Source organism: Corvus hawaiiensis, chromosome 1 (assembly GCF_020740725.1).
Source record: "Corvus hawaiiensis isolate bCorHaw1 chromosome 1, bCorHaw1.pri.cur, whole genome shotgun sequence".
Taxonomy (NCBI): Eukaryota; Metazoa; Chordata; class Aves; order Passeriformes; family Corvidae; genus Corvus; species Corvus hawaiiensis.
Window position 1 is genome coordinate 18350316 of NC_063213.1, and position 27683 is coordinate 18377998.

At 37.0% G+C, this 27683-nt stretch overlaps 1 protein-coding gene across 1 annotated transcript in view; it reads left to right on the forward strand.

Annotated features, from left to right (window-relative positions):
* PIP4K2A (phosphatidylinositol-5-phosphate 4-kinase type 2 alpha) overlaps nt 1-27683 on the forward strand; it is a 106661-nt gene that overhangs the window by 49727 nt on the left and 29251 nt on the right. Inside the window, exons 2-4 of the mRNA XM_048295234.1 lie at nt 6010-6107; nt 7222-7318; nt 23681-23833. Of these exons, the coding sequence (XP_048151191.1) occupies nt 6010-6107; nt 7222-7318; nt 23681-23833 (348 nt within the window). The remainder of the gene's footprint in view (nt 1-6009; nt 6108-7221; nt 7319-23680; nt 23834-27683) is intronic.

The following is a 27683-nucleotide window of genomic DNA, read 5'->3' on the forward strand; positions in this document are numbered from 1 at the left end:
TTTGCCCTGTAACAGGCAAATGTCTTCCACAAAATTGATTAGCTGCTGACCTCATCCACCCTTTTCAGACCCTTCAAGGTAGATTTCAAAGAGTTGTAAAATAATCACTTCGCTTGCAGTTTATACTTCAGCACAAGGCGTTTACTGTCCTGGTAGCAATACCTCAGTGTGTTCCACATCTGGGAAGGAGAGGATGTAAATGCCTGCCGATAGCGCTGCCTGTCACCACTCGGCCTGTTGTGCTTAACCTAAACCTCTACTCCTTACAAAATAGGAACAGCTTTGGAAATGGCTTTTTTACAATAGAATGAGTAAGTTTAAGAAACTTTATCTTCTAGGTGATTGTGCTCTAGTGATCAGGAAAATACTCTTGTTTGGTAAGATCTGCAGGGTGTTCAGTATCAAGGTGGTGCTGGAAGAATGAGAAATAATAATCTCCTAAATGTAAAATTTTATACCCCAAAGACTTTTCCTCCCTTGTGTTCTTATTCTGCAGCCTTGTTTTGTAAGACCAGTTCATTAGAAGCCCAATAGACTTGCTTTCATAAGCATTAACCTACCAGTAAATGAATTAACTGTGCCATTGAGGAAGTCTGTGGCCTGTTCAAAATGGTGAGTTTGTGTCTGAACCAAAAATATTGTTTCATATTTTTTCTCTTCAGATTTCTGTGCAAGTTTCTTTGCCAAAGAAGCTGTGATGCAGAAAGTAGAACCATGAACATAAAAATCTCAGAACTGCTGCTGGTGTTAAAAGTTCAGTTCTATTTTTAGACCCCAATAATTTCTTTCTTCCGAAGAAGTCTCTACCACTCCCACTTCTTCCAAAATCAGTGTTTAAAAATACACAAATTTGTGAAAAATGAACTTTCTCTTAGAGTAACAAACCAGTTGTAGCTTGTTTGTCTCAGCTGATGAGACTGGTGTGAATTAGCTTTCAGTACAGAAATAGAGCTGGGAGATAAACAGCTGAAAAGAAAGTAGCACTTCCACAACTTCTGCCACATCCAGCATCAGGAGCAGCAGGGATTTTCCTGTGTGTGAAACTGCCAAGAGCTGTAACTGCGATTGAGACGTTTTATCAGGCTGTTCGGTGTGAAAACACCTCATCCCTCCATAGTTTCAGCGAGTCTGGCGGGTTGATATGTTAAATTAAAAGCAAACAGTATCTATGCTGTATACTAAAGCTGCAACATTAAATGTGAAAAACTCCATAGAGGATGGAGGCTTTAAATAATAAGAGGGTTTCAAAAGAAACCGCTAGGCATTGCTAAGTAATCTCAGTGTGATTTGTGGTCAGTGGGGGATTAAATTTTGGATGTTGTGCATGGCTTCTTTGGGTTTTTTATGGGGTTGTTTTTCGTTGGTTGGTCGGTCAGTTGGTTGATTTGGGTTTTTTAATGAGTAATACCAGCTGTAATGTGTTACATAGGTTTCTTGCTATAGGATCATAGCAATAGGCATCAGCTTGTATCTGTTGGAGAACAGGATTATTGTTCTGACTCCTCTAGCTAAACATGTAATATATGCTGTAAATTGCCTTTATTATATGCTGTTTAAATATCTCATTGTCTGCTTTGCATACAAGCAATTTATTGCTGCTTATGTTCTGACAGAATGAAAACTAATGCTTAATTATGCATTGCCTTAGTAATGTGGTGTTTAAGGTGAATGTATCTGAATTAAATAAGGGCCATTAATAATGCCTAACAATTTATGATATATTCATTGCTTGATTTCAAATCATATAAATTAGAGAAGCTTATTTGAAATGTCACCAATATAAGATGGCTTTGTGGGAACACCTCTCTGTGTGCTAATTTCAGAATCATTACCAGCTGAGTCTTACTATTTATTCAATGTCCAGTAGGCTTTTATTATTCCCTTATTTGCAGTTTAATTACACCCTCTGTTTTCCTGACAGTGTGAATTCAATCCTAAACCTGCAGGAGCAAAATGAGTTGCAATCAGTTGGTTTTTGCCTGAAAGCTTCTTTTTGCTTTGGCTGCCTCCCATGACCGAGCGACCACTCTGAGGCACAGTTTTTTTTGTATGTGTGTTTAAAGGGGCAATGGCAGTCTAAGGCTTTTAAAATTCTTCTGTCTTAAAGCTTGTAAGTTGTTGGGAGATGTTTCCAACTCACATAACCACCTGTGTTTATACTAATATTACAGAAGATACTGAATTAATTACTTAAAGGAAGATTTCTGGGTCGCTTATTAATATTGTGAGTGCATGAGTTTACAAATGTTATTAATGCACGAAGTGTTTATACGTAATATGCATGGTTACTGTGCAACTAAAATTTTAGTCATTCATATTTAAAACAGTACATTCTCTAAGGCTATTATATGGGATTTAAATTCTTCAAAGATACAGCAAGCATTGTCCATTTCAAAAAGGACAAACTGCAGCAAAATTTTGCATTGGCAACAATAATTCAAGGCAGTTAAAGGATGCAGGTTGCAGGACTAAAAGAATTTTCCTTTTCAGTATGATGCATGTGCATTTATTATAGAGATGCTGTACATGTGGGTTCTCAGAAGTAATTGTAGTTAAATGAATGTTTGTCCAGTGAGCTCTTTTTGCTTCATTTATGCTTTGCAATTATCTCTTGTGGGGAAATTGTTTCTTGCTTATGATTTTATTACATTCAAAAGCACTCCTTAGAGGAAAATGGGTATTTCTTATTTCTTAGGTAATTATTACAGCTATTGTTACACAGTTTCTGTTGTAATTGGAGTACTGAACTTTCATCCTTGCACACACATCTCATTTGCTATTGCTAAGGGAAATAGTGAATATGCTATATATAGTAAGTATAACTGTATTTAATGGGTAACATAATACTTGTCAAAGGTATCACATGCATCTTAACACATTTTCTGTTGTGCTTAACTTTCAAACTCAGAAAAAGAAGCAAAATACTCATTTGAGATAAGTTGGCAGACTCCAAATGTTTTCTTTGCATTTCATATTGTGTCTTTCAGATGTGACTGTTTCTTCACACAGTGATGGCAAAGTAGAGAATTGATCCCTCTGACCTTTCCTCTTTTCTTTTAGCTTTTCAAGAGCCTGGGGGGGGGGGGTGTCATGGATATTGTTTCTTCTGTCTTCCCCCCCACAATATGGTTCCAGTTTCCACCAAGATCTAATGACACGGGTATTCCGTTCTGTCTTGTGCGCATTTTCCAGTCTGGCCTCATCAAATTTATCCAAAAATGTGCTATTGCACAAAGAACCAGACCTTATACTTGAAAGGTATAAATTAATTTTAAAAGGTTTAAATTAATTAATGGCCTGTACTGCTGGGATATGCCATTACTCAGCTGGTGTGCTATACCAAAGGTCATCTCTGCTGTGTGTTTATCACCTGTTTTTTTTATTTTCCTATTCTGCTAGAAAGGAATTCCCAAAAATATTAGAGAAATTACTTCTACTTACCTCAGAGTTGGATGAATCTTAAAAAAGCACCCCGAAAAATTCACTCCTCCTGTAAAAAAAACCCGAACTGTCAAACCTTCTGTTAGTGTGCATTTTTCTGCTTGACTGGGGAGTGGGGAAGAGTATACATTCACATCTTGTAGGGAACTTCATAGGAGAAGTATTTGGGGATTTTTTCCTAAAATCAAAGAATCCCCGAAGTGTGCACATACCAAGGCTTTTTCATTCCACTGTGTAGATGATGCTTATAAGGCCTACAGGCACAAGTAAAACTGTGCCATCATACAGCACAAATTTAAATATCCACAGCATGAAAGCTAATATATAGATGTATGCAGAGAAACTTTATATCAGCAAATTAAGAAAGCGAGTACACATAAAAATTTGATCAATGCAGTTTTGTTAATCTAAAATGTAAATTTGCAAGTGAACTTTCTGTTGTTGTAGATAGTTGAAGATATTTGAATTCAGCATTTTTTGACAGTATTCAGCAGAAGGTGTTCTTGGGATCCCTTTGATCTGGATTGTGTATGCATGTAGGTTTCTGCTACTCTTCGTTCAAGTGTGAAATTTGTTGTGTGATCTGGAAATCTGAAAGAGATGGTAATTCTGTAAAACAAATTCAGAATTTCATATCTCTGTAATGTATCTACATGTCCCTAGTTTTATTGGTACAGCAGCTAGACTGGTTCTGCAGACTTGTGGCTTCAGGGTGAGATTGATGTGCGGCGGTATCAACTTCAGTAAAGAGCATGTATGTTGGATGTAGTGATTTTTCAATCAGTGTTTTGTTATTTTGTTATATTTAATGATGTGTCATCATGATTTGTTAGGCTTGTACAGCTGTGTTTTCAAAAATTTATTGGAGTTTCCTCTTTCTCTCCCTTTGGAGTGGGGAAAGAGTGTTCTCCCTACAACTCCAAGGAGTGGAGCACTTTGAGCTAATCCCAGACATCTTTCCTTTCTCTGCTCTGGTTATAGCTGCCATGCTTCTGTCTAGAACTTTTCAGGGCTTTCCAAAGAAGTGTTCTGTAAAATTCAACAGATCTTAGCAGTTTTCATGTAGGTTGCAAGGATCTGAATGATAAAAATTGAGACATGGCAGGGAACAGTACTGGGGCTTTAAAGTATTGAAAGGTAAGGAGACCACCTGACCTGCCTGCCTGTATTGGTTTCTTTCTTCTGCTTAAGAGTTAGAAGACTCTTCACTCTTCCCTTATTTTGTTTAACTTCAGTTCTGCTAAAGGTCGTACTTGCAGGGAGTGCAGTTTTTTTTCCTCCAGTATTTTTAACCTATAGCTGCTTCAGTGATGGTTTCTCCAAAAGCTTTTCTTAAGCAGGGTAGAATTTACCAGCAATTAACATCTTCCTAGTTGAAAAATAGTGGATAAGCAGTGCTAGGGAGCAGAGGAGCACACCTCTGTCGCTACATCCAGCCCCAGTGTGCATTTCCATTAACAGAGAGTGGGGCTTCCCTCTAAACCATGTAGAAAACTGCTGAGAAAAAAATGTGCTCTGTCTGAGCAAAAGGATTTGACTGGGTAAATTGAGATGCATGACCAGGGTGTAGAGTGCCATAAAAACATGGATAAAATGTGTGTCATGGGTATTTTGTGACTGTTGTTGTAATGAGTATCTCATTCCTGGTTTGGAAGGACCATTGCAAGCTTAAGAATTCTCTGTCTTATATTTATCATGTTTTAGTTAAACTTAAGTAAAGTAAGGGTAGATTAATACATGCAATACTAAAAACGTGCCAACAAACTAGGTCATGGTAAAGTTGTCTACATTTTATAATAGCAGTGTGGTCAGAAGTAAATTAGAAATGTAAGTGGAAAAATCCTAATCTGGAGAATACTGACCATGTTCATTTCAAAGCTGGAAAGAGGAGGTGGTCCACATAAATGTAAGAAAATAAGGAAAACCTTAGGACTTGCATGCACATCTATTTCTAAGCAAAAATGTACCTATTTAAATGGTTTGGCCAACTTGAACAATCAAAGAAATGCCTGAATACTGTGACTTATGAAAACTCGTCTGAGTTTTGCAGTAGTGTAAGCAACAAACCTCTGCTTATTGAGCTGAAAGTATGTGCATTCATGTGGATGTGAAATTTCACTTTGTTTTCTATAAACAGTTCAAGATGCAGGTGTATAAGATTACTTCATAAGTTGCAGGGGTAAACAGTCATTGGAAATAAAGAAGGTGAATCATCTTTGGAAAGCACAGCTTGACTGACAAAACAAGAACAATGTGTTGGTATAGGAGACCATTTTGCTGACATTGTCATTGACCTTCCATAAAAAATACACTCCAGGTGTGCTTTCAAGCACTTTTTTTATTTCTGAAACAAGTATAAATATGGAATGCTGTTTCTTTTCTTCCAAAGTGTCACTCTTGAGATTAGTATTTGATCTGGAAAGAATAAAACTGCTTTTGCATTCTTTCATTACTTGCATTCACTCCTGGAACATATACACAAGAAATAGTAGACTTTCAGAATTAAGACACACATATGTAGCATATTCGCAGAGACGTCAGCAACTAAATATATTCTGTTTTCTCTAGATCAATGAACTGAGCCATGTTCAAATCCCTGTTATGTTGATGCCAGATGATTTCAAAGCCTACTCAAAGATAAAGGTGGACAATCACCTTTTCAACAAGTAAGTACAAGTAACAATTTTGTGTAGAAGTAGATAGTGGCAGTGATATTTTTATGAAGTACTATGAACTCTGTTATTTTTCAGTGCATGGGACTGAGGTTTTGATGATTAAGTTAATCCTGAGATAAACATAACCATCTGTGCTGTTCTAAAAAGCAACAGCAAAGGCTGCTGGGTAGAATTTTTCCTCCATATGGTTTATTATTGCCTTATGAGTATCTTAGATATTGAAGGTGATCCTTTCTTGGTGTGATTATTTATGGCTGATATAAGCATTTATTTGTGAATTTTTAAAAACATAAATTCACGTGCACGTGCCCTTTATTAAGGGTAGTATTTGAATAAGAATGAGAATCTAAAGGATATATCAAATGTGAATAATGTTCAGCTTTTTATTTTCCATCATACAAAATCATACCAATCATATAGAAGCTTCGAAAGTATTAAGGTCATTTAATGTAATATCTGTTGTCTCTTAAAAATAAAATGCCCCATGAGCAGTATGTACAGACGTACAAAACTATTAGTATTGGTTTGTGTATAACCTGAATTTTTTTCAAGAATATATGTGGAAAAGAAAAATTCTGCTACTTTGTGTCTTCTGCTCTGTGACAAAGGTCAAAATAACTTTTCTCTTGTACAAGTCTAAAATGAACACTAGGATATTAAAACTAGTTCTGTATTGAACAAGTCAAATTTTCTTGAGGTTTTGGCACTGTTATTACTTTTTGGTGTCACAGATGGTATAGTAATTCTTGTATAATCCAATCTAATATTTCACCTTTGAAGTAAGTTTAGGGCAGTGGGAAAGCATTCTCTTCTGCTTTTGAGTCCATGTTTCAGAATTGTCAAAATACGATTTGTGTTCATTTCATCATTGTTGTAGTTCCTTAGCTACAACATAATGATGTTATAGCAAGCTAATAAACATTCATTAAATATTGTGAAGAAAAACAAAATAACCCAATCTCACTGAAAAAAGGAAAGCATTAGAAGAGATTATAAGAGGATTGTTACCCTCAGCTTTCTATGAACAGCGTTGAGACAAAATTCTCTAGAGTTACTTATTATATATGCACAATAATGAAATTGAATTGGTTTTATCTTCTTTCAGAGAAAACATGCCAAGTCATTTCAAATTTAAGGAATATTGTCCAATGGTTTTCCGCAATCTAAGAGAAAGATTTGGAATTGATGATCAAGACTTTCAGGTAAGTTCTCTTTGAAAAAGACTAAACTGGTGAAATAAATGTTTCTGTTTTAGCTCTTGGCCTGCCCAAGCTGTCATCTGGTTCCTTCTGCCATATTTAGTTCTCTGTGTTTCCCATTAGAGTACCTCCATATAAGCCACATTATTGAAGTTGCAGGGTAATATCTCTTGCAATAAGGAGGAAAAATAATGTCTGGACACTACTGACAAGAGATTCTATATTCAGCTGAATCACTTACTTCAGTTGCTTCAGTGGTCTGTCTGTATGAGATGTGGTTTCTGAAATGACCACAGATTTTTTTTTTGCTTTTTTTTCCCCCCCTCGTGCTCTTTTTGGTTAGAAGAGTGACCTGTGGCCTGCCAGCTTCATCCTGCTTCATTGTGTCTTATTTTCCCGTTGTTAAGAGGATCTGGAAACAAATTGCTTGTGTAAAGCAGATACTGCAAACCAAGAAATTGCTCTAGATTTGGCAGGGTTGTTCCATGTAGTCAGAGTTTCTTTCTGCCTTTGCAAAAGAAAGTCCTTGAACTCTGCTTCAGCCTCATTTGCCAGTTCTCACTGACAGTTCCCTTTTCCATTAACAGTTCCTAATGCACAGCGTTTCAGTCCCAGAGATAATTTCTTCTGCAGTCACACTGCAAGGTGTCCTGTCCTAAAGAATACTTGCTGTGTAACACAGTACTACTTCTTCTCATGCTCTTTTGGTCTTTTAAACTATTTTGATGTGAGCTGCAGTTGTATTTATAATGTCACTAAGATACATTAAAGAATTTTTAAGAAATGGTTTAAAGTAATTAAACAAATGGTACAAAATGCATTTGTACAGTAACACTCCCATTCTTGCCAATGGAGCAAGCTAAATGTTGCATCCAAAATCTATATCTGAGTCCTTCAACAATCCTTTTTACCAATTTTCCCCTTTTCAGTATCAAACAACATGTTAGAAATGTGTAGGTGGGTTAAAATGTGCAGGGACATAGATAGAGATTAGGTTATGGACCTCACCATACAGCCACTGTAACCTTGCTAAGACATTTTGCCAGTCGGGGGAGAAGAGGATTGTTAGTTTATTTTGGTGGAGCTGTCATGATTGTATTCCACAATTTTTTATTATCCTGTTTATGAAGAACTGTTTAAAAGGAAATGCACCAAGACTGAGGCCAGCAGTTTAAACAGGTATATCAAATTACATCCCTGGTTCAGTTCTGCTCATGGACCAAGCAGGATCCTATTGTTTGAGAAGTTACTTGATCCCTTTATATGAAGATTACATTTTTCTTGACAAAGGAAAAGGATGAGTGTCAAAGAAAGAAGACATGTGATTGCTCTTAAAATTGTGATGTCAACTTATGCTTGCTATCTTTAGAACATGGGCTTTTGACATTACTAGACAATGGAAGTTACAGTTCAGTAAATATGTTGGAAGACTTAAGATGCTATAGTGAGTTGAAACTGGCAAACTTGGCATAATCAAAAATGCTGCATTCCACAGCACTGTGAAATGTTTCCATCTGCACTGTTGTTCTGCAACAGAAATTCCTGTTGTAACTGTTACAGTGCTGTTTGGATTTATTAATGATAACAATGATAAAACCGCATTAAAGAACTGTCACTGGATAAACGGTCCATATTTTCAGATTAAAACCAAAAATACTTCTTTGTAGCTATGTGTTGTGGGTTTTTGTTAATGTAACCAATCAACAATCCAAAATAAGAACAAGTAACTACATCCTGGTTTTTGATACAACAAAATTATGTATTAGAAAAAAACATTTATGTCACTTAGTATTTAAAGTGTATTTAGTGAAAAACAGAAGATAGTGAATATTAGTTTTAACCTAAGGGAAGACAATGTTTGCCTTTACTATTGTTTTTCTCCTCAGCCCAAGCAATTTATCACTCTATATTTTGTTTCTACTGGACTAATCTGATTAAAAAGAAAATAAATTAAGTGCTCAAAGTATTAATGTATTTTTAACTCAGTTTCAAAATTAAATTATTTTTACAGAACTAAACATAAAGAAAATTTGTGTCACCCCATGTGCAAGATAGGGATTATCCCTATTAAAAGTAGGAGTTGCTTTCATTTTAATGTTACAGTCTCTGTGATTTAAAAAGGGAATCTAATTTTGACAAAAGGAGTTTCAGTATATGTACTTATTTTCAGATAATCTTTATCTTCAAGGAAGTTATCCCAATTATTATTGGTTAAAATGATTGTCTTATACTCAGAATCAAACCTGAAATTGAAAAGTTCTTTGCAGTGTAGAAGTGAAGGCAAGCTTATGGAAGAAATATTAAGTTACTTTCTCTGGATAGTTTTTCTTATATAATGGTTTTCAGGAATGGAGTCCTAGTCAATTGTGAACAATGTCATTCCTATTATTGAGCCAGAAAGGATTGGTTAAGATAAATAAACTCAATTACCTTGTTCTTTAGTCAGACACATCAGTCACAGTCTCAAAGAACATTCTTTTTAAATGCCTTTGTTTTCAGAGTGTTCTGCTGATATCCTTGATGAGTTGTTCCAGAGGGCAAATAGTCTTTCCTTATGAGTAAACACTAAAAAAACCCAAAAACCTACCTCATGAAAAAAATTGGTAGAGTATGCTCTAAGTAGTCAGCTATACTAATTTGAATTCTTTACATTGTGTTTCTCATTCTGTAGTAGTTTTGTGGACTGCTTAACCCATAGACTTAGTTCGCATGTGGAATAATTAAAATATGGGACTTGACTTACAGAGACCTCCTTTTCTCTCTGAAGAGAGATTTAAATCTCCAAAGTACATGTTTTTCCTGCAAGTCGTCTTGACTTTACAGTCAAAGGAATTCCTTAAATTGTATATGGTTCATGCCTTACAGGAAGCCATTTCTAGCAATGGCAATTAGAGTTCCTGGGATGAACTCCCTTCCTTCACATGACACAAACCAGCTCCCTTTTTTGAGATGTTTTTGATAATCTGTCCTGCATCTCTCTATCTTTCATAGCTAGTTGGGCATCTCCAAGAGATATTTAGTACTGAACTGGGATTGAAGTTTCATGGAGATACATACATGGCTGCTAATACTGAGTGTGGACTTCCTTGTGATTCATGCTTTATTATGGACAGCAGTGTAGAAAATATAGCATGAAGTTAATGAAACTTTGAGTCTTATTCAAAGATTGCCTGTAGAAACTTGTTATGATAAACTAAGTCTTTAATCTATGTTACGGAATTTTATTCTTATATAAAAAAAACTTCTAAAACTGTTACAGCATCAAATTAAAAACTGGTCTGGCTGTTTTTTCTTAAAAAGGGGAACACAAGTGATGATTAGTCAGTATGAATTAAAATTGCATTTAAATGATGGAAGAACTTTGAAACCATCTTACCCATTTACAAAGACTATAAATTATCAAAGGAAAAGAGACTATTGTTTTGCTTTGTACTGTTGGATGTTACAAGAAAAGTATATATGGATCTCTGATTGAAGATACCTTTTTTAAGTGTCAAAATAATTCCAAGAGCCAGAGCATTAAGTAATGACCAATTTTGCCTTGGTAGGGTAAATTATGTATTTTTGTTAGTGTTTTCTTGTTTAATTGAAAAAATCCTTCTAAAATTCACAGGACAATACTTGAGAGCATTAACTATTTCTAGTAGAAAAGAAAAAAATTTATTAGAAAACACATACTGTAAATTCCCTCACTACAGCACTAAATTAATTTTAATTTCTGCATTCCCCCTCAGCTTTAGACATTGTAAAAGTTATTCTACAAAAGATTTCTCCCCCCTACCCCCTCCAATTAATGGGATAGCTGTTTTTATTTAGGGTTTCTTTTCAACTCAGTTGACATAATTTTTTTAGCTTAGAAAATCCATGAGTAGAGTTCTATTAGAAGAATTAGAGGATTAGCTTCTGTAAACTGCAAAATTATAAGAGATTAGCAGACAGGCAGCTCACCTAACACCCCCCCAACAATCTGTAGAAAAAAAGGATCTACTACTGTTACAAATGCTTCCATTGCTGTTGCTCTGGGAAGGGAAACTTTTTTTACTATGTTCCAACACATCTGTTCTTGCTTAAAGTTATTGCTGAATCCTACATCTGGATTCTGCTAGGCAAAAGAGGAAGACTGGGTTCTTGCCCAATAAAGCACAATTGCTCATACCAGAGGGCACCAATGTCCCAGGGTACCTAATGAGCCTTCTACTGGGGATGAGGGAGAGCACAACTGACTTCCCTTGAAGTTTTAGTACTCAGTGTAATAGGAGACAGGCTCAGACCTGACTTTTCCTGTCTGCAGGAGCAGTTTTTAGAGATTCTCTGTACAGTACAAAGAATTCATAAAGAACTTTTAGCAGATGGGTCTGTAAGTTCTTTTTAATTTACTTATGCTTGATATTTCTCTAAGCATTTTTCCATATAAAATATTGAAATCTAAAATAATAATGACAATTCCTGCTTTTAAGCAATTTCCCTAAAAACAAACCATATGAACTCAGTATCTTTCACTTCTTCTGATAAAGCTGTTAAGGAGACTTTTCAAAATCTCCCAGAGCTCTCTATGCAGAAGGATTTGTAGTCCAGACTCATAACAAGGCATCAGGAAAACAATGCGAATTCTAGGCTTGTTTTTAAGATGTCAGCCTTCAATATAATTTTCTTTTGAGGTATCTAAGCTTCAGATCATCAAAATTCTTACCAATCTCTAAATATTTTTGGCTCATTTTACATGACTTACCCAGTCCTAAAACCATCATCTTAAGAACTTAAAAACTACTTTGCAATCCAAGATGATTCTTCAGATGAACAAATATTAATCAGAGCTCTCAGCTGGTGCTTCTGCACTGAAATTCATGCTTTTATTTCTTGGCCCTTGCTTTGGGAAAGAACAAGCCACCTCTAGCATCAAACTACAGACAGCAAGGTCAGCAACAACTATGTTAGGAGCTGGAGCTTATTCCTAAGACAATCTCTTCAGTTAATTCAATAAAGTGCATTAAAAATCATTGGAGCAACAACTGTCTTGTAAAGAAAATACCAGTGCTAGTAATTTTATTTTAAGCATGGTAAGTCTGTCAGTGCATGAAAAGTTCTTGGGCTTATCTGTTAGATGAGATTCCTGTAGCAGAGTATACAGTTTGTGGATCCCAAATGGACATTGACACCAAGACATTCAGAACTGCTGCCATCTTGCTTGACGTGGGTATAGACAGTGGTGGTAGTAAATTGTTGAACCAGCCGTAGTAACAAAAACTGTGCTGTTTGTAGTCTTTCCAGCACATAAAAAATGACCTTTGCAATCTAAATCCAATGTTCTAATACTTGGTGCCATGTCAGCCCAAATAATAATTTAGAGGTGGTGGAACTTAACCTTAGTACATATGACAACAGAAATTCTAACTTGTGGTTTCTCTCAGTTTTCCCTAGAAAACATTTAATTTGCCTTGCTTTCAGCTGTTCCTTGCCTAAACTGAGTGTCATTCACAACCAGGCATTCAAACTAGAAAATAGTAATTTAGCATGTGCTGGCAACATCAAAAGAACAAACTGATAGGTGCTCCCCAAGTTCTTACAGACACAGCTATTGAAAGGAAGGCATCAAGCCAAGCTTTGCAGGGCTGAAGGGAAAAGACTCCCAGAAAAGGAGCCCTAACTCTTCCCAAAGCAAGTGTATGCCTTAAGCTGACAGCTCCAAATCCATATCTATGGTCTCAATAGGATAACTTGATTTAGGAAAGACCCTCATGTTTTATTCATTAACTCTCATTCAAAAATGTTAAGGAACCCATAACCTTTCTCTTGGAAGGATAGCTCAATGCAAAAAAGAAAAAGTTCGTGTTTTTCCTTTCTCTGTCAAAGTTTTTCACATCTTTCACCATAGCAATCACTCCCTGAATACAGTTTTCTTATAAAAAAAAGGTTCATAGGTGTTTGGGTGTGTACATCCACATCTTGGCAAGATCATAGGAGAAGCTCTATATTTCTGCTGCGTGCACCACAAGACCAGTGGTATCCTGTTCTCATCTTTTGGTGCTCCCATGATATTCACCATATGCCTTTTGAGAGCCATGCTTATGAGCTGACAGAAAGTCATAATGCAAAATTGTCCATACTTCTGGCAAAGGCAGGGGGAGGTTACGCCTGAATGTGCTTGTAGCATGTTACTGGTAGGTCAGGTATGCTTTGCTCCATGCCAGACTCCTTATACACCTTCCAGTGTCAGAGATCAGTGTTCCCTGGTCATGCTTCCACAACAGTGTTTCCAGATAGGAACCTGCTTAATGGAGAGAATGCACAGTGCCAGAATACAAAATAGACCCAAAGGTCTTCCCTACCTGTCCCTGTATGACAAGCCAGACATCTCTGGGTTTGGTGCTTCTGTTGTTACATTGAAACACCAGTGCTTTGCCTTTCTTCCCTCTACAAGTCACTGACAAAACACTGTCCTGAAAATCATCTCAGAAGTGGGCTGCTTGTTTCAATTTACAGCAAATAACCTTGGAGCATCTATGTCAGTTGTATGACACTGTCTCTCTGATGTCCTTTGTAATCAGTAATCCAGATCTAATTTCCATATCCATGATTCCTGAGGTCTTGTAAAAAAGATTAAAAAAGGCTGGGGGGAGCTCCAGGCTTGTCTTGTTGAGAAGCTGTGCCTGGGCCAGAGAGCACCACTGTAACTGCTGCGGCAGAAGAACAGCCAGATCGTGTGTACATCATCCTCCAACAGTGATGAGCCACTGCCAGGCTTTTCCACTGACCTATGATTTCAGTCATCACAGAGCATCATCTGTGCACTTGTTTTTGCCTATTTGTTCATGCAAAGCTTGCCCAGAGGCACTCTTAAATAGTCTGGGATGTGATCTGATATGTCTTTAGGGTGCGTTGAGCTTGTGAAGCTCATTTTAGTTTTCCACAGCTTTTGGATGAGATCACAGCTCCAGAAACTGTTGTTTGCCTTTGTCCAGACGTCATGAAATGGGGAAGATTTAAATCAATGAAAAGCTGTTAAGCCAGTCAGTTTGAAAGATTACCATTGTTCTAAAGTTCTCTATGCTTTACCACCAGAATTTTCCTATTGCCCTTTTTCTTAGGAAAAGCTCTGACTCAATGACAATTTTTATTAGGCTTCCTTTTAAAATTAGTTACACAGAGTATTTGTATTAGATCCAACACATAGTTCACATGTTCAAAGTTTCTAAAATATAATCTTGTCTGCTAAAGTAGCAGTTAGAAAACAATGACATTTACATTAGGCGTGCGAGAGATTAGAATGAGCTAATTAAATTGACCTTTAAATCTCTCTACCCTCTTGGAGACTGGGGCTAATCCTTGGCCTCCCACTGTGGAGATAAAAATTCGTGCTGTGAACATTTTAAGCAAAGTGGGCAGACGAAGAAGAGCCTCACCAGCAGTTTGAAGAGGGGGGCAATACTTTGCCAGTTACAAATATAGCTTGCAGTTATGGTGTGAGTAGGGGGACAAGTTCTTCCTGTAGTTCAGGGGCTTTGCTCCACGTGTCTTCTTCACAAAAATAGTTTCAATTGGAAAAAATAGCTCCAAACAGCTTAACTTATTACTCTTAGAAACAATCAAAGCCTCTCTGGAAATTAGCTTAGTTTTTTTGATATCTGCTATTGGTATAACTAACATCATGAGTAATGTCATTACTGTTATTTAATTACAGTAAGTTGCTATTTGTATTGACCAATGTGCAACATAACAGTAGACTTCCAAATGATAAAGGATTAGGTAGTGTTTTAGCTGGTTTCTAAGGACTCTTGAGGATGGTTCTTACGAAGTATTTGCTTTGATGTTTTGTGTCTTAGATTTTTAAAATTCTAATTATTGCAGAGCTTTGTAATTAAAAAACCCAAAAATTATATAAATAATGGATGATTAAATTACAACAGTCAAAATTTAATTGTCAACGAGCAATTGACATTTCATGTAGTGAAACCTTGAGAGGATGCAAAATCCATTCAAATGTCAAAGTGGAATAAAGACAAAGATTTTGTACAAAATCCACTTTGATCACTGGGCATTCTGAGCCTGTCCAAATGAGATCCCTTTTAATACAGTGAGATGAATACTTATATGGATAAAAAAGGAGTACAGAACTACAGAGATGAGGGCTGTGTTCAGGGAGGTGGTAGCTCTGAGAAGGAACAAGAGGTCAAAGAGGACAAAAGAATTTAACACTGGTGGGACCTTCAGACTAGAAAGAGTAACTGCACCCTAGGGTAGATAAATTATAAGGCATAAAAATAAGATCAGAAAGAGTACTAACTTCTTTTTGACATCTGTTTGTTTTTTACCTGAAGCTAATAAGCATAGTTTTGATGCTAGCAGTCTTTTAAAAAGGAAGGTGGAATTTGGATGTAGAAAAAATAATGAAAAAGTGTGAAAGGAATTTAAGGACAGAGAATGCCATGTGCTTGGGAGTGAAAGAGTCTGACCTGCTGCACTTGAAAAGATTAGAGTTAAGAAGGAAGTAGTATGTGAGTACCTTTGCAGAAGAAGAATACTAGGTACTTCAAGAAAAAAAAATAAATATGAGTCACCAGAAATGGAACTAATTAAAATTCAAAATTAGACTCACCTTTTCAGCAACACAAATGGCTGAATACTAGAAAAACTACAGTGGTGAATCTAGGTCTTCTGAAAGTGGAAAAAATCAGAACTGCCTTTCTGGAACATGCCTAATCCAAAAGTAGAGATTGGAGTTCAGTTTAGGAACTGCTGGGTGAAATGAAATAACTTCCGATGGGTAGCAGTTGTGTTGGATTCTAGTTTATGAAATTTTGTTAAAATCTCCAGAAGAAGCTCCTGTAAATGTCAAAGAATTGTGGATCAGGTCCTAAAAGCCCCTGTGGAAAAACCTTTTTTCCTTTCCTAACACATATTTTAGGAAATAAAACTCTGTGCAAATTGCTAAGTTTGGGAAAGAGGAGATAGAGTGGGTCTATAGTGAAATTAAACAACCTTTCAGGTAATTTGCTAAAGAATATGCTGTTATTTAGTGAAATTATGACACGTAATTTAGGTGTGCTGATTAACTTTTTTTTTTAATCAAGAACTCTCTGGGAAATTAAGTACTAGTAAATGGTGTAGCTTTTAGTAATTTATATTTAAAGCTTTTTTTTTAACTTCTATTATTCTATCAGAAATTAATTCTGTGGCATGGGACAAATTCTTTGTGATTTGCAGCCTCTCAGCACTGAAGGTCAAATTAATATTTCTAGTTGCCTGCTAGTCAGTGCAGTATGGGTGATATTTTTTATATTCATTTATGTAAGGGCGCTTAAGCTTCCAGCCAGTGACTTGTCAGAGGTAAATTATTTGGGAAAGAGGGGGATGTATGGAGAAATTTATCTAGTAGAGGTATCTGTGAGCTTGGCATGTTAAATGTGTCTTCAGTTGTATAAGTAATTACACAAGTAATTTAGCGTAGTCTTTAAGCGACCTCATGAAAGCATTCACACTTTAAAAGTACAAAACCTTTTCTTTCTCCTGAGACCAAAAAACCAGCAGGCACAAGATTAAAACTTCACAAAATGAGAAGTGAATCGGGAATTGGCAGAACACGCACACTCGGAGCAGGAGACTTGCAGTGAGTTGCTAAGTGAAGCTGTTAAGTGGAACAGGGTATGCGTGGCTGACAGATGTTTTAATTGTGCCAGAGAACCAAGGCACACTGTGGAAGAGTTGGGGAAGGCTGGGAAAATCTGAAGAGGACAGGGCAGTCTGACCCTTGTTTCCTTGAATTTTGAGGTCGCTAATGCTATTGTATAAGCAGCTGATTTTTATTAACTTAATGGGGTTAGTGCCTCCAACATTGTACAGCTAGACACATGCTCTGCTGGCTCCTGGCATGGCAGGGAAGTGCTGTGTCGTAGCAGAAAGTAATGATACAAAGGTTGTTAGATCATCAAACCTGTGTCTCTTGGAGGGTAAGAGTTGGGCATTTTTTGTCTCCATCTGAAGAATATCCTCTCTCTTCTCGCTTTGTGGCTCATAGATATGTCTGTACTAAGTGAGGAGTGGCTCTTTTCCCATCTGTTCATATTCCACTTAGTCTTCCCCTAATTAAGAAGCAGAGCCAGAGGGAATTCAATCTGGTATTTGCCATGATCTCTCTCTCCATGTCTCTCCTTTCCCCCTCCCTCAACCCCGTTTATATTTTCCTTTTGGAAAAGGGAGATGCTTAAGTTTCATTATTTATTTCCTCCTAGTCCACTAGAGATGCTGCACTTAAGAAGGAGATACTGCTGCCAGGGATCCCAGTGGGTCTCTCTTAACTGAGTTTACTGCTGGACACAAGGAAGCAGAGGAAAAGCCCTACAGTAGTCTCTTTAGTTCAATTAGCTTTGCTTCCAACGAATTTGTGCACAGATGTCTACAGTGCAACTTATCTTTCTTACTTTTTTTACAAATCATCACTGAAATTTATCTGTGTTCTGGCAAAAGCTGTCTGGATCCCAGGAATGTTCTACCATGTATCATCTCAAAAAATGCATTCAACAGTAAGAGAAAAGTCTATACATTGTGTCCAATAGCTGTCTGAACAACAGGATAGTACAATTCAAATAAATGAGTATCTTTAGTCTGTCTAATGAGCACTACTGCATAACTTTCTTATTATTGTCTGCATTAAGATAAACTTCATTGACATAAAAACTTGCACAAGATAACCCCAGAATAAGTTAAACTTTTTTACTTATCTGAATATATCTAAAGCCTAACTTAAAAGTGAAATTTGATACCACATGTGGTGTTTCTGATATTTCTTCCTGGTTATAGGTTTTCTAATGGCTGCGCTTCAAAGCGGCTTGAGTGTGGGACCTTCTTGGCTGTTTTGTGTCTTAATTTACAAAAGAAACATTTTCTAATGAAGAACTCTTCAATTCCAATATATATATTATTAACTTGTTAGTATTTGGCTCCATGAGATGCCTGAACAGTCTGAGTCCAACAGTAAGTTAGCTTCACCTACATCAAAAGGGAAGAATCACAGTGGATTTAAAGAGCCATATAATTTCCTCTTTGAAGCCCCTAAAATCTCCTAGTTTGATCCTTTCAGTGAAGCTGTTTCCTGATCTTACTTGTTAATGATGATTTACCAGTGCAAGCCAATTCTTGTCATCTCTCTACTTAAAGATTCATTGTTGTCATCACCAGGCAACAGTAGATGTATTTTACTGAAGACTGATTTCTATCTATGAACAAATGTAACTAGTATAGTTGAGAGACAGGGTATTTTGCAAGGTACCTGGAAGCTTTACTTTAGAAGGAATTTGAACTTTTCTCTGCTCACAGAAGTGAGAATTAACCATTACAAATAAAATAGTCTACATACAAAACTTAGCTGTGTATTTATCAATACAAAGTGGCAATTACCAGTAATTGCACAATATTATATAATTAGATTTATCTTTCTGCTTTTTAAACTGTGCTTATTTAACAAACTTGAGCACATATCAAAACAAAACACAGAAAACAGTAATATTAAATGTCTTCAATGTTCCACATGCTTTTAAAGCTCGAAGTAACTACATTCTGTATCTGAAAAGTGCATTGTACTGAGAGACTTATCGCAAGAGTGGGGAGTTAATAAAAATAAAGTATCAAAGAGGTTATTTAATTAGGTTTAATTATTTAATTGTTTTTATTTAAACATGTTTAATGTTTAAACATCTGATCTTAATTTATTACTAGAGTCAAAGTATTGTAGAGAGGGCACTTGGGTTATCTGTGCATGTATGGAAAGATGCTGCTTAGCATAAAGTTGGTTGGTTTATTCTGACAAATTAATATGCATGGTAAAATGATAGCTGTGTTCATTCTTAATTAATCTTGATATAGATAACTCATAATACAGTAGCCATCTACTAAAAAATAAATGTATCACTATTTGTAACCCATTAAAACATTAAGAAAAAGTAAAGTGCAGCTACATCATTATCCAGATATATATTATATTCTCTTGTTAGTGACATTTTTGGTATGATAGTTGTATTTGCAAATTGACTTTCATTATAGTTAGCAATCAGGCAGAATAAATTTTCATTAGGGGAAAAAAGCTACTGCTGGAAAAACAGGCATCTGTAAAAAGTCAGTGTCTTTTCAAGGTTTTCTCAAGATGATTTAAAATACGGCTTTATTAATTTCTTCTGGTGGAGAAATATTTCCTAATACTTAATCTAAACCTCCCTTGGTGCAATTTAAGGACATTTCCTCTTGTCCTATTGCTTTTTACCTGGGAAAAGAGACTGAGTCCCACCTGGTTGCAGCCTTCTTTCAGGCAGTTGTAGAAAGCGATATGGTCACCCCTGAGCCTCATTTTCTCCAAGCTAAACCCCCCCAGCTCCCTCAGCTGTTCCTCATCAGACTTGTGCTCCAGACCTTTCACCAGCTCCATTGCCCTTCTTTGGACTCTTTCCAGCACCTCAGTGTTCTTCCTGAATTGAGGGGCCCAGAACTGGACCCAGGATTTGAGGTGTGGCCTCACCAGTGCCAAGTACAGGGGAACGATCACTGCCCTGGTCCTGCTGGCCACACTGTTGCTGATCCAGGCCAGGATGCCATTGGCCTCTCGGCCACCTGGGCACTCGCTGGCTCATGTTCAGCTGCTGTTGACCAGCACCCCCAGGTCCTTTTCCAGCTTGCATCTTTCCATCCGCTCTGTCCCCAGCCTGTAGCACTGCAGGGGTTGTTGTGACCCAAGGGCAGGCACAGGCACTTGGCCTTGTTGAACCTCAGAGCTCTGGCCTCTCCCCATCAATCCAGCCTGTCCAGATCCCCGTGCAGAGCCTTCCTGCCCTCCAGCAGATGAACACTCCCACCCAGCTCAGTGTGTCTGCAAACTGACTGAGGGTGCCCTTGATCCCCCCATCTGGATCACTGATGAAGATATTAAACAGAACTGGTCCCAGCACCAAGCCCTGGGGAACAGCACTGGTGACCAGGCACCAGCTGGATGTAACTCCATTCACCAACACCCTCTGGGCCTGGCTTCCTGACAGTTTTATACCCATCCAGCCAAGCCTTGAGCTGGGGATGCTGTGGGAATTGATGTCAGAGGGTTTCCTGAAGTCCAGGTAGGCACATCCACAGCCTTTCACTCATCCACTAAGAAGGTCACCCTGTCTCAGAAGATCAGGTCAGTCAAGCAGGACCTACCTTTCACAAACCTCTGCTGACTGGGCCTCATCCCCTGGTTGTCCTGCACGTGCCATGTGATGCCACTCAAGAGGATCTGCTCCATGACCTTCCCTGGCACCGAGGTCAGACTGACAGGCCTGTAGTTCCCTGGATCTTCTTGCAGATGGGCATCATGTTTTCTAATGTCCAGTCAACTGGCATCTCTTTCATACCCAGTACAGCCCAGGCCTGTATTTCACTTAAATATGAAAATGTTTTCATGAAGCATATTAAAATACACCTTAAGAGTATTTGAAACTTTGAGTTCAGGTCCTTCACATTTGCCGCCTTCTCCTCCTTCAGATGTTCAGTGGCAGACTAGCCAATACCCTCTTTTGTAGCTTTTTATAGCTAAATAACGTAAATCTCTTGCCAGGTTAATTGCTTTCAAGGTTTATATTATTTGGATTAGAGTTTGAAGACTAAAGTTCTGTGGGAAAAATACATTCAGAAGACTGTGGTTGCTGCTTTATTGCAATAGTTATCCTCAGAATAACATACCCTTTTATGCTGAGAACAATAACAATTAATTACTTAGTAGCCTTTCTTATTACTAACTGAATTATAGCCTAATAATTTAGCAGTAGTTTAATTCACTACATACACTAATGGTTACCTATGCATTCACTGTTTTAAAAATTAAAAATAATTATTATATTACATTGTATTTCCAATTTGTGATGAAGGCAACTGAATTTATCCTCTTTTTTTGGCTTTTAACTTCTATTATCAGCTCTTCATCTTGAACTATTAAATATAGGCCTGGAAAAGAAACCAAGTTCTGACTGTAGAGCATAAAGAAAGGGTTTCTACCACTAACTCCACAATTCAATTTGAAAATTAATGGAGTACTGGTATCAAGTGTAGCATTAAGAAAATTTAATTGGTTTATGATACTTGTTCCCTTGAATAGACTTCAGTACATAAAAGCTTTTCAGTGGTGAAGTGGCAGGAAATTAATTTCAACAGAAAACATCTGAAAACAGGCAAAGAAAACTGCTGTAATACTTAAATTCTCTACTATCTTCAATATCATGTGAGGTGATGGTGTATCAGGACTTACATCTGTTAAAATGTTTTGCTGTCCAAAAGCCAGTGCAGAGAAGGAACTGCAGTGTCTGCAGTGGTGTCCTTAAAGCTCTGTTCTGATTAGTCTAGGAAAATTGTTGATTTATAAACCTTAGGGAAGCACCCCCATCCTTTCTTTCACTAGTGAATAGAGAGAATAATGGAGAAAGATGTCAGTTTTTATCATAGATGTTAGTAATTATTCTAGTTCATTGTACAAGCCTAGAAATACACAGGAAGAAGTGCAAAAGATTTATTTCTCCTACATGTCATAATTAAGGTTTTCATTCTAATAAGCCCTTGTAGAGCTGTGTGCTTTTAGGTGATTTACTGTTATTCCTGCTACTCCTGAGTATTTCTGCTGAACTCGGTAACCTTGTGGGAAAATGGTTTTATTTCATGTTAAATTGATTTCAGAAAGCACCCCGCAGTTGGGATAAATTTAGCAATGCTTGAAGGCATGTTGAAATCAATGGATCTCCAAAATACAGAGACATAATTGTATGTGTTCAAGTGTCTTCTTAAACTGGGGGCTATAGTTGCCCAAACTTCTTGGTTGAGGTTATTACTTTATTATTACTTCTGTCGCAGGGGTTGAATCTGCATGTCCAGCTCCTGCTGAAGCCCATAGAGTATGTGAACAGGTTTAACAATGGTTAAAACTTCCAAATAAAATATAGGTCTTACAAAAATAAAATTGTGTTGGCTTGGTACCTGAGTGTGGTAAATGAAATGTATTGGTAATTACTCTCTCAAAGCATCATTATTCTTCTAGTGTAAATCTGTTTTGTGACTTAGTTCATGGTGCCTTACCACACCACACAAACATTAATTCTGTAACTGTTGGAGCTGAACTTTTGCTGTTTAGGAATCTGCAATGTTTGCATTTATATATAAAATTTTATTTAAATTATCTTTAAAAATAAAATGGCTTTTCACCTAGCAAGGAGAACATTATGCTGTGTGAATGTGGAAAGAGGGGAGGTGTATTTCAGTTTAGCAAGAGCTGTTTGTGCAGCATGGTACAATGAGGGACGATAGGAGGAGCTGGGGTTTTCTGCTGTGAGTAGGGATATACCAGATGGTTACTGCAAGTTTGTTTTATAAACATAGAAGTGTTCCAGTAGTCTATAATTAACTTGTTTAACCTTTTCAGAGTATGTCCATATTTATGGAAATACACGAGGGGTCCAAGAACATGGTTGTTTTCTCATGTGTGTTGCTGCTTATTTTTATTTTTAAGTGCAATTCAAGTAGATAACAATTGGCGTAAGTTCTTACTGGTAAAGAAAGATGTTTCCAGGCAAAAACAAGTTGTTATACTTAGCCTGATTTTTTTGTTTGTTTTTATAAAGATAAAGAAATGTTACCTGAATACTACTTATTCTCTGAAAAAAGCAGAGGGCTTCTCCTGCTTCTGTTCAAGCGCCAGTAATTTTAAACTTCACTCTAAAAATAGTTCCTAATCTCTGGCAGTTTTTCTTCTAAATGCTATACAGTCATTAATTAATTTTCCCCTCTTGAGACAGTATGGAGGTAGGTCTATTTTACAAAAGGAGGTATTGTACAATACTATTTGCTTAACTCTATATATGAAATCATTGGAATAGCTCTGGTGCTAGAACTCAGAAATGTAACTGTGGTCTTGGTTATGTAACAGATCTTGGTTATGTACACTGTCTCAAGAGCAAATCCTCCTAGTTTTAAAGTGAAACTGTAATTATGGATGAATCCTCTATTTATAATTATTGTGGTGTAACGCAGTGTTCCTTCTGGATTTTTAGTTAGTGTATGTTGTATTCCTAAAAGCTGGTAATGCATACGTATCAAAGTCCAGTAAATTCTCATTAAATGTTGAGAATGAGTTTTGAACCACTGATGAGCAATACCTTCCTCCTCAAATATGCTTTTCTTCTCAAAATATTTTTGAAGTGTTTTCTCAAGATAATGTAGTCTGTGAATACATGCTTTGTGGAATTCAGCTTGGTGCTTATGTATTGAAAAATATTTTTAATTAAATGTAAATTGTTTATATTTGCTCTAATTAAAAGTTACATACTTTTGTCTGACGTGATGCTTTTTTTGCTTTAAATCAATTGACAGAATTCATTGACAAGAAGTGCACCCCTTGCCAATGATTCCCAAGCACGCAGTGGTGCCCGCTTTCATACATCTTACGACAAAAGATATATCATCAAAACTATAACAAGTGAAGATGTAGCAGAAATGCACAACATACTGAAGAAGTACCATCAGGTAATATATGAACTCTACCAAGGTGTGGGATGTCGTCTTAAATATTATAATGCCAATCTCTTTTAGTCTTAAAAGTTTTAAATTAATAATTATGGAAAAAGAATCACTTCAGACTTTTTCCTGTTTGCATCAGCAATTTATTGTACGTCTGTAATTCACAAGGATGGACTTTTCTAAATATCTGCACTAGCGTTTCATAAAAAGATATGTCTACATGATAGATATGTCTACATGATAAAGATAACTTGGAGGCTGTGAGGTCCTTTGCCTTACTAAGAAGGTGGTCTTTCTTTTGGCTAGTGGACTCCCAGGCCTGAAGGTACTTTATTCTGGGCTTGCTTGGAGATATCTGTGTACATGTGTATAAATGCTGCAGGTGACCTTTCTAATATGATCAGTGAATGTTGTGTGTTTCACAACAGATTTCAAAGGAATAAAGTTGTATTATATAAGAAATTAAAATTGGATATGATTAATGTAAAATTCCTACTATTAAAAAAATTGGTTTTGATAATGTGAATTTTCATACACAACAGTAAAGTTAAAAATGAACAGTGGAGATCCCTCAAATCAGCCTTGATAGCTGCCATACTGTGCTGGTGTATAGTTTGTCTGGTTGGCACAGAGGAGAGCAGAACCTGGGAATTACAGAAAGCCTTAATAAAATCAGTGCTAGTTTTCTTAGTCCTACATGTTTGAATAAGTTCTAAAGCTGGAGAAGTCAGAAAAGCCTCTAAAAAATCACCTAAAATATGCTACATAATAGGAAGGGGGTTTAGTCCCTCTTTCCATCTTCCTTCTCCTTTCTGTGAGTTGGAATTCCAGGTAAAGACTTAAGGACTTTTGGGGTTGGGCTTTTTTATTGTTGTTTAGGTGGTTTATTTTTTGTTCTGCAATGTTCTTGTTTGTAGTAGGTTCTTTTTAATACATTACTTTTGTAAAACCATTTTTAACTTCTGAAGCGGGAGGCTGAAGCATTCTTTCAGGGTGCTTGGAACTGAAGGTATTGCCACCCATCTTTATAAATCTCCAAGTGAGATCTCTGAAGGCCTTCCAAGTCCAGAGTACCTTGGGAAGCCTTCAAGGAAGTTAGATGTGAACTCTTCTCTCTTCCTGTGGTGTTCTTCTGTTTAAATAACATGTAGGACCATCATATGTTTTTTCTAATGTGAAGAAATATTACTCTCAGAAATATTCTTAAGACATCTTCTAATGACAGTTTTACCAAAGAAATTTTTAAACCATTATCTAATAGTATTTTGGGTTTTTTTTTTAAAGTGAGTTTTCAAACTTATCATTTTAGTTTTGAGCTGAAAGGGTTTGATCTGCGAAGCTGTACAGCAGAATCAAAGTTTTAGTCTGTTTCATGTTTGGCATTAGAAGCTGCTATTAATGATACAGATTTTGAGACTCAATCCAGCTGAAAAGTCGTTTTGCTTTTCAAAACAGTAATCTTTCAAGACTATCAATGAAGACAGTGCTAACATGAATTAACTTAATAATTTGGAATCTTTTGTCATTAATGCTTTCCAACATCAGAGTTCATATTAGGCTAGGTTACAAGGAAAAATGATCTGAAATTTACCTCTACCAGGCACCTAATTTCACCTTATACTGGAAAATCTTTCATGTAAAAAAGCTCTCATTGGTGCCTCCAAGAGATTCATAAAGACACAACTTGTATTTCTTCGTGTCTCGGAACTTGAAAGCACTGTACAAAACTGTAAGTACAGAAGCACTCAAGTACAAAGACAGTTCAATAGCTGGACTTTTTATTGAAATAAATTCATTTCAGTATATTCAGCAATGTACTGAACAAGACCTACATTAAATCCACGAGCTGTAATGACAGCTAACACAGTGTCCTCTGTGTTGCTGCTGGAAATTGAATGCTTGGGATCACTAGATACAGCAGTTTGTCCTCCCATTTCTCTAGATGTTTTTCAGGCATGTGAAGCTTATCTTCACTTGCTTTTCAAAGTCTAGAAAACCCCCATTATCCTGGTGGGAAGGTATTAATAATTCCCTTGACCAAGTTGTCCCACACAGACTGGCCTTAGCCTACCTTTCTGCTAGCAAACAATGCAATGTCAGACACCATCCACTGGCACTTGAGCTCATTAATGGTCCCTACTGTTTTTGATTTGGGCCAGTTCACTATCTCCCAAATAATTCTGGGCAAGAACAAAGGCGTTAATTAAGGTGAGTTAATATTTCTACTTAGGAGTTTGAATATAAGCATCCTTTTTTTAGAGGGGAGCTTTATAATTTAGATGTGAGTTATTCCATTCCAGCTGGAACTGATGCCTGAAGACAAGCCAAGACCCTGTCTATTTCACTGGTGTGGATGTAACTCTGTGGTTCTGTAGGATGGCACAGTTGCAGTAGTACAAGACTTTTCAGATGCTGCACTGGTACTCGTGTAGAAATCTTTGTTAATAAAACAAGTTCTCGTGAGTTCAGTTTCATTTTGGCATCCTGTTTTCCACTAATAGAGGAAGTGTCAAGTTCCTTCTATTGATTTTCATACCTTACTGTCCAGTATCTTTCTTGATTGTTAATAATAGCACACTAGAGTACCAAATATGGGATTTTTAGGGAAAAGTCTGATAGGTAGCTTTTCTCCAATTTCAGTTCACTGATTGCCAGCAGCACTCACCACATATGTGAAAATTCCTGGCCGAGCTAAGTGTGTTTCACAGCCCTAGTGTGATTGGGAATGGTTTGGAACTTCTGGAAGCATGCCTCTGCAGCATACCCTGTGCCAGTCTGCTTTGAGAGCAGAGCTGTATTTGAAAGGTTTGGCCTTCTGAGAAAGGGAGTGTGCAGACCCAATTATGTAGTACAAGGATCATCCTGGAAAAAACAGCCTTTTTCAGGTGCATGAAGTATAGGGAGGTGATCCATGTGAATTTTAGGCTTTTTCTCCCTTGTTCCCCCAAAGGAACTGAAGTTAGATCATCTGTCCATTAAGAACAGTGGCTTGTAAACTTTCATTATCTTGCACCCTCTTTCACCTGCCCAAGAAGGCAGTAATTATCTTCTATTACTTCTGACATAAATATGAGTGAAATTCATGCCATTTATGACAGATGATCTTCCAGGTTTTGTTTTTTCCCCTCTGCAAATTCATTCCAGGTTTCTTCCCCAGGCTGAAACTGTGTAAGTTTCATTTAAACCATCATATTTACTCACCTGTTTCCTTATTATGGCTAATAGGACCAGGCTGATAGAATCATTCTAGACCTTGAAAGAACCTTTGTCCTTGCTTAGGGACCAAACAAGCCTTATCAAATATTTTCCAAGACAGCTTGAACTGCTTAACAATAAACACCAAAGGAGACATCTATCTTGAAACTAAGGATGCTGGAGAGGGGACCATCACAAGGCAGAAGTGTGAGACTGGATGTGTCCTTCATTCACCAAAACAGTTTTCATCCTGGCATTTGCAAAAAAAGCTGTTGTTTTCCTTGCACCTTTTTGAACTACAGAGCTACCAATGAAGCATCTGGGTGTTTGTGTGATTGGCAGAGAAATGTAGCACAGCAGCTTTTCCAAAATCTAATTCCAAGTACTAGTTATTTTTTTTGTCAAGTCACCAGAGGGTTAGATAAAGACATGTAGACTGCCACTGGCAAGTAGAAATAAAGGTTATTTTATCAGTAACTGGAGATCATGGAGAGGTACAGTTCACAAGCCCATCCAGTTCTTTTAGTCCTTCCTCTCTCCATCTGTCTGAAGGTGTAATAATAACCTGTCAGCTCTTTGGAGCTCAGAGGTTGTAGTTATACAGTCTGTGTATGTAGGAGATTAGAAAAGGAGTGCGAATAGTTCATGGCCTGTAGACACT